Genomic DNA, 16,794 nt, shown 5'->3' on the forward strand with positions numbered 1-16,794 from the left:
CCTTAGGCTCAGGTCATGATCCTGGGATCCTGGGATCGAGTCCTGCATCAGGCTCCCTGCAGGGAGCCTGCTTCTCCCTCTGCCTATGTCTCTGCCTCTCTCTCTGTGTCTCTCATGAATAAATAAATAAAATCTTTTTAAAAAATCGACTCACCATATTTAGGTGGATCTATTTCTGGAATTTATCCTGCTCTATGTTAGTATCTTCTAAAAGTTGAAGCAGAGAAAGATCTTATGCCAATAGTACATATGAGGAAAAGGTTAACAGAAATCCTCTGTACAGGCAAAATTGACATTGGATTAACTATCTAGCCCCTTTCCCCTAGAAACTTCACAGAACTGGAATGTTTACACTCTATGTTAAAAATGAGCCCTGATTGGTAAAATGCCTCTGGAGTACAAGGACCCATGAATGGTGTATTAATGCCTGGTAGGAAGCCATGGCTCTGGGCCTCCCTGGGTATGGGGACTTGTAACTGGGATTTGTGGCCCTGGAAGCTCTGTCTGCAGGACTATGTGCAGAACTATGTGCAGGATGTCACAATACCTAGTTGGGACATGAGCTTGGCTCTCACTCCCACCTCTATTATCTCATTCTCTCACATTTAAGCACCCCTGTGGACTGCTCTGTGCCATCTATGAGACTACTGCTTAAGAAACATACCTGACTGCCATGTCAGAACACCATATCCCAACGTCTATTCTTGGTGAACCCAATGCCAAGCATGGACTATTACAGTCATTGAATATGATTGCCTAGTTAAACCTAAGACCAGCTGCTGGTTAGCATAACAGTAACCAACTAATTCTGCCTTGTACCACTTCATGTAATACATCTGTTTCACTGTTAAAATACCTATGGTCAAGAATAGATTTGTTTGAGGTCTGTGTGTAATTAGAAAAATAGTTATACTTCACCTCCTAGTAATGCCTAACCTAAACACCATCCTCTCCTCACTGTAATACATTTATACTTGCTTTTGTTCAGTGTCCCAGTAGATAAAAATAGTCAACATTACTTGCTTTCACCTGGGAAAATTAATGGTTCACTTGGACCCAGTAATTCACTAAAGCCTCATCATGGTTAAACCAATACTCTTAAGGGGGCCACCTGGGTGGCTCAGGTGGTTAAGCATCTGCCTTCAGCTTAGATCATGATCCCTGGGTCCTAAGATCCAGCCCCGTGTCAGTGTCAGGCTCCCTGCTTGGCTCTGCCCCTTCTCACCCTACCCTCCCACTCACTCACTCATGCTCTCTCTCTCAAGTCAATAAAAAAAATCTTAAAACACACACACACACACACACACACACAAAACAACCCAAGACTCTAAGGATATGCTATTCCTATAGGTGACCACTCTGATTGTATATATAAATGACTTCCTCTGAGGTTCTCCTGAGGTAGATGATTCTAAGAGTTGCTATAAGTATTTGCTCACTACAGGAAGACATGTCAGCTAAAGAAAAGACAGTATTTAAGAGATTACAAAGACATGTCAGCTGAAGGAAAGACAGTCAGCTGAAGGAAAGACAGTATCTAAGGAGAGATTACAAATTATCAAAATTACCCAAAACCAACCACTAGAAGACAGTAAAAAAGAATTCTGAGATTAACTGGATATTACGCACAATGGGTACCAAATTTTTCTGAAATAGCAAGGACTTGACACCATTTGACTAAGCCAAACCTTTTAGAACCTCTTTCATGGAATGGAAAAAGTAGCAATGGAAAAGGCTTCCTATGGTCTAACAAGATCTGTCTACAATCTCCTAAACTGTATCTCCCAGACTGTCATAAAGCTTCCTTTTGTATGTACATGAAAGAAAAGGTTAGGTCACGATCTAAAGCTCTTATCACACACTACATATCAGAGATCTATCGCCTATGATTAACCCATCTTTTGACATAGTATTTAAGGTATATCCAATTGTCTTAGAGCAAATGCAGCTTTAGCTAAATTAGTAGACACATCTTCAGATCTTGTACGGGAACTTTTAAATCTGATGGTACCACATGCAGCACAGTTCTTACTTCTAACTGAGATCATCTATCATTTTTCTGCTACTTAACTATGAAATACTGTCACTTTTGCCTTCTCATATACTGTTCTTTGTTGTAATATTCTGAAAGTAGCAACTTTTTTCTGGAGGTATAAATAGTATTTTTGTAAATAGCCTCCTGATGATTATGATTCTGCCTATAAAATTTGCCCTACTTTGGGTGATCATCAACAACTGGAACCTCACTTTGACCAACATAATAAATGAGTCCAGCCCTTGGAGCTCAACAGTGGTTAGTTGTAGATAGAAGAATAACCTTGGAGTTTGCACTATTGCTAATGCCCCATATCTACCTAGATTTTGTTCCACAGGCAAGATAGAACAATCCATAACCAAACTTAAGGGGAGACGCAACCCGGCTACTCAACGTAGACTCAGGAAGTTAGTGGGATTTGTCTTCAAATCTGGGATATACTGGGTCATGATTTCTATGTGCCTTCCAGTCCCATCTTATAATATTCTTATTTATTCTTGTTTGTCTCATAGTCACTTAACATCTGTTGCCCGGAGTCACAAATGTACATCAATCAAAGTCTAAACAAAATGAAAACATGTTGATTGATACTCAATTGTTAATCAGACTTCTAGAAATGAAACTTCATCTTCAGGAAGGATCAGTGAGAGAACTCTGCCTAGTTCCTAGAGTATTTCCTGAAATTCTAATGAATGAAAGATTAAAAAGAGGGACTGAGGAAAAAAAATTTCTATCCCTCTACAAAAAATGATCTGCCCAAAACAATGAATAACTACTATAATTGGTTTTAAATGCATCCTGATTAATCCATGACAACTTCATATCAGTAATCACACTTCTTTTTTTAAAGATTTTATTTATTTATTCATGAGACACACACATACACACACACACACACACACACACACACACACACAGGCAGAGACACAGGCAGAGGGAGAAGCAGGCTCCATGCAGGGAGCCCAACTTGGGACCCTATTCCGGGTCTCCAGGATCACGCCCTGGCCTGAAGGTGGCACCAAACCACTGAGCTACCCAGGCTACCTAGTAATCATGCTTCTTAAAACTAGCCAATTAGCAAGAGCCTCCTTTCAATGGGAAAATTTCTGTAAGTTAGCCAAACCTTAACAAATCACTTGCTTTCACAGTTAAGTTTTTTTTTTTAAATCCTTAAACATTCCCACTTTTGAAAATCCACCAATCCCTGAACTCTTGTGTGTCCCAAGACCCTGTATAAGGCCAACAACATTCTGCACTGCTGTTAGAGATTATGCTTTACAAGTATAGTCCTGACTTGCTTACAAAGCAATAAATCCAAATATCTTTGTTTTATTTTATTTTATTTTTTTTCAAATATCTTTGTTTTAGAAAGTAACAAGTGCCCTCTTTCTTAATTATAATTGTAACTTTTTATTTGTCTGGATTTCGTGTTGTTGATGATATCTGTCAATTTAAGTTATGACTTGCAATTTTTATTATAAATGTTTATTTTTTATCTAAAAATAATTATTTCATTCAACAAGTGTAGATTGTGCACATATTATGAAGAAACAATGGTAAACAGAAACAAAAATGGTCCCCACCAATAGTCTACTATGGAAAGCCAGACATTTACCAAATAAACATACCCAAATACACAAAACATAGAACAATATTCACACCACCCGTGAAAGATTAACAGCTATAGGAACTGCCTTCCTGCTGTAAACAATTAAAAAGTGGATAAAAGACATCAAACAACCAACTTCTGACATGGTACAACAGAAAGAACAGGACTGAGAACCCTGAAAGAAAGGGAACATGAGATCAGTCCTATTCTTGCTCTATAGATCACCTGGAGAGAATTTTGAGGGTTTTTGAGGGCACAGTTAGGGGAGGGCAAAAGCAAACAGAGCTTGGCTGGAGTAGCTACTGGTGGAGCTACTGGTGGAGTAGTTTCCTGACCTATTTCCCTGCTTCCTCCCACAGCACCTTCCAGTCCATTCTCCAACAAGTCTGATTAATTTTTATTAATATGTAAAGAGAACCAAGTAATTCCCCTGCTTACAAAAATGGCTACCTACTTTACTCTAAATAAAATCCAAAGCCCTTGAGATGGTTTGCAAGGCCTATCTACTTTTCCTCCCTCTCCTCTACTCCTGCCACTGAGGTTCTCATGGAGCCAGCTTTTTGCAGTCTCACAACCTTCACAAATGCAAGAGAAGGCCTCTCCCTTCCATTCCTACTTCTGTGTCTCACTTTAGGTCCTAAACGCAAGGTCCATAGGAGGCCTTTCTTGATAACTCCCATCCTCTCAACCATAGTTAGGCTCCACTGTATTCCCTCAAACATGGTACACTGTACTTTTTCATCTAAGCACTCATCAGTGTTTGTAATACTATATTTATTTGTGTGAGGATTTGATTGTCATTCTCTCTCCTAGACAGGAGATCTTTGAGATTGGCTCAGTATGGAATACATAGCTGTAAACATCGCAAACATAATACTCACTCAGAAAATACTTATTGGAACAATGAGTCAATTATAGATAACCACTTACCTCAGAATTAGGAGGAGACAGGTTGGTGTGTTATTAGGATTTTCCCATTTTTTTCTGAAAGAATTTTGGGAGGCCATTCTTCTGTGCATGTCTCCAGAACTACAGACTGGAGAGGCAGACTTGCAGAAGTACATTACAGCTTCTACCAAAGAGAAGGGTCAAGGCTCACCTTTCCCCATGGTATCACTTCCATTCTTGCCTATGTACCAGGGAGGAAATGATTCTTACTTGGAAGTCATACAACCAGGCACGTTTACTTTGCTTGCCTCTTAGAGTGTGTGCTGGTGGAGGCAGGTGAGTAAGTTCAGCACAACCACACAAGAATTTTTCTTCCCACTTCCAAAAACTCAGGGGAAGAGAACGGAAAACAAAGGGTCTGGCAGTTAAAAACTCCTGGGACACAGGGCTGTGAGCTTGTGGCTGAGGGGAACAGACCCAGCCAGAGTTCTGGGCCAGAATTCAAGGACCTAAGGGAATGAATGCTCCACGTTAATGACGGCAAAGCTTTACCTTTTCTGAAGGCTTTAGAGTATAAAATGACTGCTTTATTGCTTCAGGTCCTGAAGTTGCAGAGGAGAGTTCCATTTATACACTTTAAATGAATTCATAAGCAATAAGGTCTAATACTGTAAATGGCAAAATCTTCCCCTCAGCAAGTCCTTCAAATGGCAAACACAACAATGGCAGTTAATGTATCATTCAGAAGACGCTCATAATCAATTAACTCATTACACTTGACTATTCAGCCTGTTAATCCAAATTTAATCATCACCTCAAAGCTGGTTGACCATTATCAACTACAACTACTAAATGTCCCATTAAGATAATGCACTGTATGCAAAAGTACAGTCTCAAGCCAGGGACACACTGACTTTAAGAGGGATTTAAAATCTTACACCCCTGGGGCACCTGGGTGGCTCAGTTGGTAAGGTCTGCCTTTGGCTCAGGTCATGATCCCAAGGTCCTGGATGGAGCTCCTGCATCTGACTCTCTGCTCAGTGGGGAGCCTGCTTCTTTCCTTCTCCCTCTGCCTGCTGCTCTGCCTGCTTGTGCGCTCTCTCTCTCTGTCAAATAATAAATAAATAAAATATTTAAAAAAGATTATACCTCTGCCCCCTTCCCAGAAGCAATACTCTTCCCCCTGGCCAGAATTTCCTCCTGCTAAAAAAAAGGGCATTTCTATGGTCTCTGCAAGCTCTATTCACTGAAGCTTTTCCCATATTCAAGGCTTGATAGAGTGTACATGTGCACTGGTTTATTTTTAGCCCAAAGGCCTCTAAGGATGAGGTAAGAATTCCAAGCGAGTTTCAAATTTGCAATACCAATGACCCTAATGGACAAGTTCCGGCTGCCAGAACTAGATGTGAAATATCTTGTCGGGGCACCTGGGTAACTCAGTCAGTTAAGTGTCTGACTCCTGATATCAACTCAGATCAATATCTCAGAGTCTGGGAACGAGTTCCAGATCGGGTTGCATGCTGGGTGTGGAGCCTACTTAAAAAATAGTAATGAATAAAATAAAACATAATAAAAATGTCTTAGAGCTACTGAATCATACTAAACTTTATTTTACAAATGAGAAAACTGAGATCCAGGGAAATTTCATTTCTTCTGATCATCCTACTTAGCTTTCAAGATTGAGTTCAGCCACATACCCATAAGACTTCCTTGACCACTCCTTGCTGTCATCAACCACAAATTTTACTGTGTGTTATGTGCCAGTCTCAATTACAGGCACTTGGGATCCACCAGTATACAATTGAAACAAAAATCCCTGCCCTTGAGTCACTTACATTGTAGCAGGGGACAAGCAATCAACAATAAGTGTAATAAATACTATAAATCTTAGAGTAGGTGGAAGGCTATAAATACTGTGGAGGAGAATAGAGCAGGGAAAAGATCAGGAGTGCCAGAGAGTGGGGGTTGGTTCATTTGTGATTTTTAAATAGTCATGTAGGCCTTGTTGAGAAGGTGGCAGTTGACAAGAACCTAAAAGGGGCAAGGAAGTTAGTTATATGGGCACCTGGGAGAAGAGTATGCCAGGCAGGGGGACCCCACATGCAATTTTTTTTTAAGATTTATTTATTTATTTATTTGAGACAGAGAGAATCCTTAAGTAGACTCCAAGCTGAGCAGGGAGCCCGATGTGAGGCTTGATTCCAGGACCCTGACATCATGACTTGAGTTGAAATCAAGAGCCAGACATCCAACCTCCTGAGCCACCCATGCACCCCAGCACATGCAAATGTTCTCAGGTAGCAGCAGGCCTGGTAAGCATAAGAAACAATGAGCACATGGCTGAGAGAGGTAAGGAATAGAGAGGAACACATCATGCAGAACTCTGCAGACCACTGCTGGGGCCATGGCCACTGCATGGTTTGAGCAGAAGAGTGAGATGATCCACAGAAGCCCAGAAACCTGAACGGTTTGCAGTGACTTAGGTAGGAGATGATGGCAGCTTGGAATCAGTGGTAGCAGTCAAGTGAGTAGAGGTGAGAAGTGCTTTAATTCTGGTCATATTTTGAAAATACAACCAAAAGATTTGGTTGATAGATTGGATGGACTATAAAAAAAGAGTGTTTCTGAGGCTTTTATTCTTCTTTTTTTAAGTTTAAGCTACAGACTCAACTAAATACTCCAATTCATCAGAATGTGTCATAATTGTTTTTCCATCTTTCACTCTGCACCAAGCTGAGGGCAGATAATATATTCACTTTTACATTCCCAATGCCTACTGCAGCATTTATTTTTATTTTTACTTTTTTAAATTTTTTATTTATTATTTATGATAGTCACACAGAGAGAGAGAGAGAGAGAGAGGCAGAGACATAGGCAGAGGGAGAAGCAGGCTCCATGCACCGGGAGCCCGATGTGGGATCGATCCCGGGTCTCCAGGATCGCGCCCTGGGCCAAAGGCAGGCGCTAAACCGCTGCGCCACCTAGGGATCCCCCCTACTGCAGCATTTAATAAATATTTGCCAAATAAATGAGCATAAAGCATAGCAGATGTGAATTCACACTGGACCCAAGACTGTCTTTATCATCTCTTTGCCAGGATGTGTTCTGCCTCAAGTATGAAAATCCATTTGCTTATATCAATAGAAAGATGAGGTCAGTCAGGCCCCAAATAAAAGAGTTCAGGCTCCATATGATGGTTTTCCTTTCCTGACTGTAGCAGTTTTCTATTGCTGTGTTAACAAATTACCACAAATGTAGTGACTTAAAACAATGCACATGTATAATATCAACTTTCTATGGGTTAGGAGTCCAGGCACATGGTCTTCTGTTAGGTTCTTACAAGACTACAATCAAGGCATCAGCCAGGTTGTGTGTGATCTTACTTGGAGGGTGAACTGAGGAAGATTCTTGTTTCCAAGTTTATTCAGGTTGGAGACAGTTAATTTCCTTGGGCTGTAGATCTGAAGGCTCCAGCTTTTTGCTAGCTATTGGCTGGAGGCATCCTGCTGTTTCTAGAGGCCAGCTGCAGTCCTTAACTACATGAGCTCCTTCAACATGTCCATTCACTTCATCAAGCCCACAAGGAGAGTCATCAGTCTGTTGAAAAGAAGTTATATAGCATAAAGGAGGGGCGCCTGAGTGGCTCAGGCGGTTAGGCATCTGCCTCAACTCAGGGCCTGCTCCCAGAGTCCTGGATCAAGCCCTGCATCCCAGCTCAACAGAGAGCCTGCTTCTCCCTTTCCCTCTGCCCCTCCTCTTGCTTGTGCTTGCTTTCTCTCTCTTTCTGTCAAATAAAAAAAACTAAAATCTAAAAAAACAAAAACAAAAACAAAAACCATAAAGGAATTCCAGGAGGGACATCCCAGCACCTTTATTAGTTAGAAGCGGGTGGCAGGTGAAGCCCACACTTGATTAGGAGAAATTACACAAAATCATCAACATTGGGAAGTGGAAATCATTGGGGGCCACGTCAGGGTCTGTCCACCATAATGACTTCCATCACTAGAATTTTTCACCAACCCAACCATTCTGACCCAGTGTTAGGTCTGCCCTCTAGACTTCGCTGTCCACTATTGTATCCACAGGCCCCACATGTAACCAGTGTGATGAAGAAGTGAATTTTGAACTTCTTTTAAAACTTTAATGAATTTATACACCAACGTTGGTTTGCAATAAAACCCTGAAAAATATAAAAAATAAAACTGAATGAATTCAAATTTAAAACTGAAACTCGACTCAGCTATTGGAGAGATCTTTATGTGTCTTTGGAACAACCTGGGTATGTGAATCTAATTCTTCAACGGACTTTTATGAAATCTAGTTACCAATCTAGTATCTCCACGGAAAATTAGTGTTCACACGGCGATATGCTGTCGTTATAAAAATCACCAGATTTCAAAGACTCGGTATTTAAAAAAAAAGAGAGAGAGAGAATTAAAAAAAAAAATCTCATTTTTATATTGATTACGTGTTGAAATGATAACATCCCGTATCTACTGGGCTGAACAAGATATATCATGGAAAATACTTTTCCTGTTGTTTATTTTTAACTGGGTTACCAGTAAATGGAGAGTCACACACGCGGCTCGCATTCTCCCGCTGAGACAGCACGAAGAGGCGCGGAGCTCACACGGAGCTCGGAAAGGCGCACCATCAAAGCTGGCGAACAAGGCGAGACCAACGCCGAACGCTCATCACATCAGGCCCGCGGCTCCCGCCCAGCAGGTGAGCCGCCCCGAGCCCAGGGCTTGGAACCTGCGCGCCGCGGGACGAGCTGCGCGCATGCGCGCCGCGCCCCGCTCCGCTCCGCCCGGGAACGCGGGGCGCCTTTTGACCCCGCCGCCGCGCCGTAGGTCGCGCTGCACGCCGCCGGCTGCCATGGCGGACGTGTCCGAGAGGACGCTGCAGCTGTCTGTGCTGGTGGCCTTCGCGTCCGGGGTGCTCGTGGGCTGGCAGGCGAACCGGCTGCGGAGGCGCTACCTGGACTGGAGGAAGCGGAGGCTGCAGGACAAGCTGGCGACGACTCAGAAGAAGCTGGACCTGGCCTGAGACCCCGCGCTGTCGGCCCCCGCGCGCCCGCCTCGCCTCGTCCACGCTGGGGCTCCGGCGGGGCTCGGGCGGGAGCCGGGCGAGCCTCACGCTCGCCGCCGGCAGCGCCTTGCTCGTTTGGGAGAGTCGGTGAGCAGTACTAACGGTGCGGGGACTAAGGGGAGACGTTGGGGGCGGGAGCGCCTGTGGATGCCGCATAGGAGGTAACTTTCCCCCCAAGACACCAGAAAGAGGAGGTTTTGTTTTCCCCAGGACTTGCACTGGTATCCCAGTTTAGTTCAGTGCGTGCCTTTAGCGGGAGTGTCTTACCACGTGCAGCACTGTTGCACCTTGACATTAAACTTCAAAAAGGAAAATACTGGAAAGAAGGAAAGCAAGTAAGGTGGAGGTATTCCTGCCACCCTCCACCCCCCCTTATCATTCTTTTTGATGATATCCCTGGTAGACAGTGTACATCTTCGCATTCATGTTCTGTGATCTCCAGTCTGAATTCTTTCGTTGTTGGCAGCCTGGTTCCGGCGGCCTGGAAGTTAGGGACCTTGCATCTAGTGATAGCTTTTATCATCACAGCTGTGCAAATTTAATTATCTGTTCTTAGTGTAACTATGGATAATAGCTTATGGTTCATAGCTTAACTCCGCAATAGAATAATTTGAAGTTAACGATTATGTATTTGTTTTTCTCTTTTCTGTTTCCAACAGTTTGTCGAAGATGGACATAGAGCACTGGACACCTCTAACTTCTTTTGCACTTTATGAATCAATTTTATTTTCAAAATAAAAAAAATTTTTAAACATCTTTGAATCTTTTATTAAAAGGAAAGGAGTATCTTGCCTACCAATAAGTTTACCGCATCAAAAGATCTGGATTCTCAAGACTGATCTATTAGTGTTCTTGAGCAGGTATCTTCTTTCTATGCCAGTTCCTTGGTACAACCGCAAAGCAGATGGCCTAGGGATGGTTATGAATCCTTCTGGCTGTTAGTGAACCTGTTAAGGAAAGCAAGGCGCTGTGTAAAAATAACTGAGTTAAGGTAAACTTAGTTAATATACAAAGCTCTATATGCCTCAAGCATAGAGTGACAACATACTCCAGTGATTACTGGCAAAAATTTCATTTATGTCATTGTAGAATATGTATTAAGGGAAAAACCCACTTGACTAGAACTTAGTGATAAATTCCAATTATTATCTAAAAATCAAGAGTAGGTGGCTAAGTCCTTGGTTATTTTTTATTTGCAAGAGGTGTTTTCTGTAACACTGTCCTTGCTCATTCTTATTAATTTTGTGTCTCAGCACATTTAGCAGCAGTTCCATATTAACATAAAATTCAGGAAAGTTGTTTCCACACAAAGTTTTTAAGTATTTTTTCCTTTTCAGTGGGGCCATTATGCTTCATTACTTCTAACTCCTGTTTTCATTCTGTAAATGCAGGAACTAAAGTGCTAGTTCTTAGAGCTCATCCCATCTGGACTGCAGTTTGCTTACCAACTATATGAGAAGATAAAGGCCATTAGGTGGGAACTCGCACCTAATGGCCTTCCTCTTAATGGCTTTGTTGAAGGAAGTGATTTTCAACAAGGCTGCACAATATATAATCATCGAGAGTTTTAAAAATACTGATCTCTGCATGCCACTGCTCACAGATTTTTTTTTTTAAGGATTTTATTTATTCATGAGACACAGAGAGAGAGAGGCAGAGACACAGGCAGAGGGAGGAGCAGGCTCCACGCAGGGAGCCTGACGTGGGATCGAGTCCCTGGGTCTCCAGGATCATGCCCTGGACTGAAGGCGGCGCTAAACCACTGAGCCACCGGGGCTGCTCTGCTCACAGATTTTATGTAGTTTTGGATGTGCCTGGGCATTGGGATTTTTAAAGCTCTGCAGGTGACTGTATGCCCAGCAGAGGTTGAAAACCACTGGTTTTGAGGCTTTATCTCATTAGCTTTCCTTTCTCAGAAGAGAAGATGCACATTGTCTCTTCCAAGGCTGACTCCTCTGTGGCCTCAGTTTAATTCTGCATCTTACCCCTACCATATCCCCTCCCCACGAGGACCTTGCCTATTCTCTACTACACCATTTCTATCTAGCATCTACAGTCTCTCCCTGCTTTCCCTCTACAAATATGCACAGATCTTGACTAAAACCATCATTTGCTAATTAGAAAAAGTGGTCCACTATTACTTCCTTCTGTTATGCCCACTAACCTGCTGCAGTCTGCTCTCTGCATACCCCCCCCCCCCGCCAGCCATTGTTATCTAATGGCCATTTCTGAATACTTAATTTTCACCTCCAGAGTATTTGATGCCAGTTTCTCCTCTGAAATTCTTCCCACACTTCCCTAATAATTTAAAACTTCCCTGTGTTTCCAGACTTTTATCACTGCTTCCTTTTCCAAGTTTCTTAAACTTCAATCTTTGGTCCTCTGCTCTGTCCTTCCCTTTTGATTACTCAGTCAAATCTTGAGATTTCTTCAGTGCAAAAAGTGGTTTTATTAAAGCATCGGGAGAGGACCTGTGGGCCAGAAGAGCTGCACTGGGGTTGTGAAAAGCGGAGGTTATATAATTTCAAGTTGGCAGGGATAGCCTAAGTCTCTAAGGAATTTTGGAAACAAGGTTTCCACAACCTTGAGGGGGTTAGCTCTTGTTAGGAAAAGATCATTTATTATTGTTTAGTAAAAACTCAGTCATGAGACCCTTCAGATGAGTGATCATGCTTACGGGATGATTGTCAACTTGTATCTTGGAGCAGGTAGAGATAACGGATGATTGTCAAGTTGTATCTTGGAGCAGGTAGAGATAACGGAAGTTTCCAAAGGAATTTTTCTATGTTAGAGTAGACTCAAAGGATCCTGGGGGTCAGGCTAAGATTGCTTTTTGCCCTCAGCAAAGTATTAACATCCAGGTAGCTGAGTTTCTAGAGGAAGGTCACTGCCTGTTTCAAGGACAAAGGGCTGTAGGTGGTAAGGAAATTTAGTTTTCTTTTTTGCCTTTGCCCCATCACTTTGATTCTCAAAATGACATCAAAGGTTAACAAGAAGTAACTGACTACTGTTAAGATGACTATGCTGAGCATTACAAATCAAAAGAAATGTAAATTAATAAAAAAGGCAGTTAGCTGAGGATAATCTCATGCCTTATAGCACACTGAATACTTCCATAGTATTTCTTAGCCTTAAATGTGCACATGAAACACTGGGGTAATATTAAAATACAGGTTCCGATTCTGTAGTTCTGTGGTGGGGTCTGAGGATATGGATTCCTAACAAGCTCTGGGTGATGCTGATGATGCTGATCTAAGACTCAAATGGAATAAATGGTTATAACCAGAATATGGAAAATGTATAAAATTAAAATTATCTTTCCACTTGAGGTGAAGAAGAGTAGTAAGCTTTTTTGCATCCTTCCTCATTGTTCATATATATATATATATACACACACGTAGGGGTTTTATTTTTACCAACATAGAATTATACTATATTTATGACCCTGCAATTTTTCATATAAATATGGAAATCCTTATAAGTCAGATATAGAATATTTTGTCTAATTTATAGATGTATATTTATAGATGTATATTTATAGATGTATATTTAAAATAAATAAGGATTTCATAAAATAGATTTTGCTTGCCTCTTATAAGTACTGATTTATTAATCCATTTAAAGATACAGCAGTCCTTTCTCATTTGTTGTTACAAACGTTTTTTAAAAAAATATTGAATACTTCATGAATTTGCATGGCCCCCTTGTGCAGGGACCATGCTAATCTTTATATCATTCCAATTTTAGCATATGTTAGCATATGTGCTGCACAAGTGAGCCCTGTTACAAATCTTTTAAAAAAAATTTTATTAGAGAAAGCGCACGCGTGTGCACACACAAGTGGAGGAGAGAGACAGAGGGAGAGGGAGAAACAGACTCCCTGCTGAGCAGAGACCCAGACATGACTCTGGGCTGTATCTTAGGACTCTGGGATCATGACTTGAGCTACCCAGGCGCCTCTATTACAAATTTTTTTTTAATGAAAATACCATCTGGTTAGTTAAGTGAATTTTTAAGTATCATGAGTCATAATGGACAAGTTAATTCAAAATAGACATGAACTACAAAACAGATAATACCAAGCGTCGTCAAGGATATGAAGAACAAAAACCCATATAGGCAGAGTAAATTAGTACAACTTTGGGAAAATAGGCAATATCTACTAAAGCTGAACATAAGACATGCCCTGTAGCCTAGCATTGTGTACATGTTTGTACTAGGTATAGATGTAAGTAATAGCACTGTTTATAACAGCCCTATACTGGAAACTATCCACATGTCCAGCAACAGCGGAATGAATGAGTATCACACCCTGAAATACCAGAGAGCAATGACAACTGAACAAATTAGAACTACAACAACGATAGAGGTATGTCTTACAAACATGTTGAGTGAAAAAAGCCCAAGAAGCCAGTACATACTGCATGATTTCATTGTACAGTTTTAAAAGAAGCAAAACAAATTGTTGTTAGAAGTTAGGATAGTGTTTACTTTTGGCCTAAGGGGTGGGTAGGGATTAGGAGGGGAAGATTATTTAGGGTGCTGGTAATGTTCTGTATCCCAATCTGGGTGATGTGACATGGTGTATTCAATGTGAACATTCAGTTAGGTGGACACTTGGTTGTCACGTTTCTCTATGTATATTTGGAAAAAACAGTATTCAAAATTAAGTAGCATAGTAGTTGGGCCTATAGAATCAACCTGTTTGTTTACTGAAGTGCATTCATTTATATTAGTGTAGTTCATCATTTGAAAAGTGAACTCCCATCACGATCATTTTTATTCGGTGTAGTGCAAAGTTTGGGAATTGGGACTTAAAGGATTCAGTACCATCTGGGAAAATGTTATAATCTCCGGGAGAGGAGATATAAAATGGAGATCATAATTATTTGTTCACATACTTGTTGAACAAAATCACCATCCACAGAACTCAGGATGGACAACGTGACAATGTGCAAAACTAAAGTGAAATGGAACCAGCGGTACCCCAAATGGCAAAGAATTAAAAACTGTCTTTTCAGGGGCACCGGTGGCTCAGTGGTTGAGCATCTGCCTCTGGCTCAGGTCGTGATCCCGGGGTCCTGGGATCCAGTCCCGCATCAGGGTCCCTGCAGGGAGCCTGCTTCTCCCTATGCCTCTCTCTCTCTCTCTCTCTCTCTCTCTCTCTCTCTCTCTCTCTCTCTCTGTCTCTCATGAGTAAATAAATAAAATCTTTAAAAACCACACACCAGTCCTTTCAAGTGAGAATATGCGACAAAACCATGTATCCCAGGAAGGTCACATAGGAAAGCTATCCTTGCAGTTAACTTAAGAACTTAAGATGCTTAAATTGTACCTTAAGATGAGTTCAGCAACGCTGGCATCAGAAAATAGATGCCATAATACCGAGAACCCCGGCGGTGGTGGCGTGGGACTCCTGAAGTACTGTGGGACATGTAGTTTCCACGCCGTTGAGCCTTCTCTGCCACCTTCACCCCAATCCTGCGGGTTGACCAGTAAGGGAGGACTGATCGGAGAGCCCAGGGCCTGCGGGGTGGCTACTGCGACAGACGACGACCTGCACGTTCCTCTTCCATCCATCCCCTCCCCCCACCCCCGCCGCCGGGCTGCGAGGCGGGCGCGCCGTGATTGCGTCACCGTCCCACGCCGCCGCCTGGTTTCCCTGGCGACGGTGAGCGCTGAGCGCGGAGGCGAGGGAGATGCGGGCTAGGCGGCAGAGCAATCGTCTGCAGGCCCTGCAGCGCCGCAGTCAGGAATTGAAGCTACAGGTATCGTCTGACTGCCCAGCCGGGGGCCTGGGCAGCACTAGGTGGCCTGGGTTCTGGCGGCGGGCGAGATCTGGGGTGCACCCTAATCCTGGGAGCCTACCCCAACCCACCCACGTACCTTCCCGAGTTACAGCGCTCCCTCCCCCACCCCAGCATCCCGGCACTAACCCTGATTCTAACCTTCCGGCTCCTAAGCCCATCCCTGGGGAAACTGAGCCTCCGGAAAATCGTGAGCATAGACTAAGCGCCCGCTCCCTCGCTTCTCAGTCTCCATCCTAGCAACTCCTTTAACCCACCTCACCTCCCAAATCTAAAACAATAACCTTTCCAACTTTTTTTTTTTTTTCCTGCGCCTTTTGCTTTCTCCATGCCCCCTAACCTTTGAGCGGTCTTCCAGTGGAGGCTATTTTTGCTTCACATGAACTCAAACGAAAAAGGTATCAAAGAATAGTCCTAATACGTAAGAAAAATATTAGGATCCGATAAATTAGCCAAGGACATGAACCAAAGAAGTACAAAGAAGTCATAAACATGAGAAAAGTTAACTTAAAAAGTAATCAAGTAACTGCCCAGGAAATAAAATATCACAAACATTTAAAAAATCATAATACTCAGTCCTGGGGAGAGTGTGATGAAACACTTATATACACTGCTCCAGAGTATAACGTACAGCATTTCTGGAAAGCAGTTTGACAAGACGTAGCGAATTAGTCATGCTCCAAGGCTGGGTAATTACATTTCTAGGGATTTGCCATACATAATAGTAAAAAAAAAAAATTATTGGGACAGAATTTAATGTGTAAAAGTGTTCATCACTGTTACTTGGAAAAGGCTGGATATCACTTAAATGATCAATAATAAGGGAATGGATAAATAACTTATGTTGGGATATAATAGTATTAAAATTTTGTGAAAACAAATTTTCATGTATGGGGAAGATATTTTTGATAAAATGTCAAGTTAGAAAAGGAATATAAAACATAAAATTAAATAGACAATATTTCAGTAAAATTATTTTGTATCTAATATACATAGAAAAAAAGATTGAAGGAAACATCCCAGGATGGTAACTGTGTATGCTAGAATGCTGATGATTATTATGTTTCTCTTAATACTTTTTGATGTTTTCATGATTTTGAACACCAAATGTATATGACTCGAAAGAGGAGAAAAAGTAAATCGTAATTAATCGTAATTAATTTATTTTCCAAAATTCTTATTTCGCTTTGCTAATTGTACTTTTTTTTTTGTTTGATCTATTACTAAATAAAATTATTTTCTAGTCTTTGATAGACAAGAAATTTATTGAGTGCTTATATTTGTTCCTGTTTTGGACTCTGATTTAAAAACTACAACAGTTTGATGGATAAATATTTCATAAGTGACGTTTAGATTTTACGGTG

General features: G+C 41.7%; 2 protein-coding genes and 1 non-coding gene across 6 annotated transcripts in view; 2 read left to right on the forward strand and 1 right to left on the reverse strand.

The window, feature by feature from the left end:
• Positions 1–9,364: 9,364 nt before the first annotated feature.
• MTLN (mitoregulin) lies at positions 9,365–10,379 on the forward strand. 2 transcript variants are annotated; one of them, XM_077843345.1, is made up of 2 exons: positions 9,365–9,726; positions 10,283–10,379. In XM_077843345.1, exon 1 carries the CDS (start codon positions 9,411–9,413, stop codon positions 9,579–9,581), a length of 171 nt encoding a protein of 56 aa, XP_077699471.1. In that variant the 5' UTR covers positions 9,365–9,410; the 3' UTR covers positions 9,582–9,726; positions 10,283–10,379. The 2 variants fall into 2 exon arrangements, with proteins under 2 accessions (XP_077699471.1, XP_077699470.1); XM_077843344.1 differs by having other exon boundaries at positions 9,366–9,710.
• A 2,911-nt stretch (positions 10,380–13,290) lies between these two features.
• On the reverse strand, positions 13,291–13,394 carry LOC144281481 (U6 spliceosomal RNA). Its single transcript, XR_013349996.1, has one exon. It is a non-coding gene; the product is annotated as a U6 spliceosomal RNA (small nuclear RNA).
• Positions 13,395–15,234: 1,840 nt separating this feature from the next.
• The window catches only part of NPHP1 (nephrocystin 1), a 59,077-nt gene continuing 57,517 nt past the window's right edge, over positions 15,235–16,794 (forward strand). For all 3 annotated transcript variants that reach the window (XM_077843340.1, XM_077843342.1, XM_077843343.1), the window contains exon 1: positions 15,235–15,391. In XM_077843340.1, coding sequence (XP_077699466.1) covers positions 15,323–15,391 — 69 coding nt within the window. In that variant the 5' untranslated portion in view covers positions 15,235–15,322. The remainder of the gene's footprint in view (positions 15,392–16,794) is intronic.

Source organism: Canis aureus, chromosome 12 (assembly GCF_053574225.1).
Source record: "Canis aureus isolate CA01 chromosome 12, VMU_Caureus_v.1.0, whole genome shotgun sequence".
Taxonomy (NCBI): domain Eukaryota; kingdom Metazoa; phylum Chordata; class Mammalia; order Carnivora; family Canidae; genus Canis; species Canis aureus.

Coding starts and splice junctions, on each gene's coding strand:
- MTLN (XM_077843345.1), top strand. CDS start 9,411: ATGGCGGACGTGTCCGAGAGGACGCTGCAGCTGTCTGTGCTGGTGGCC.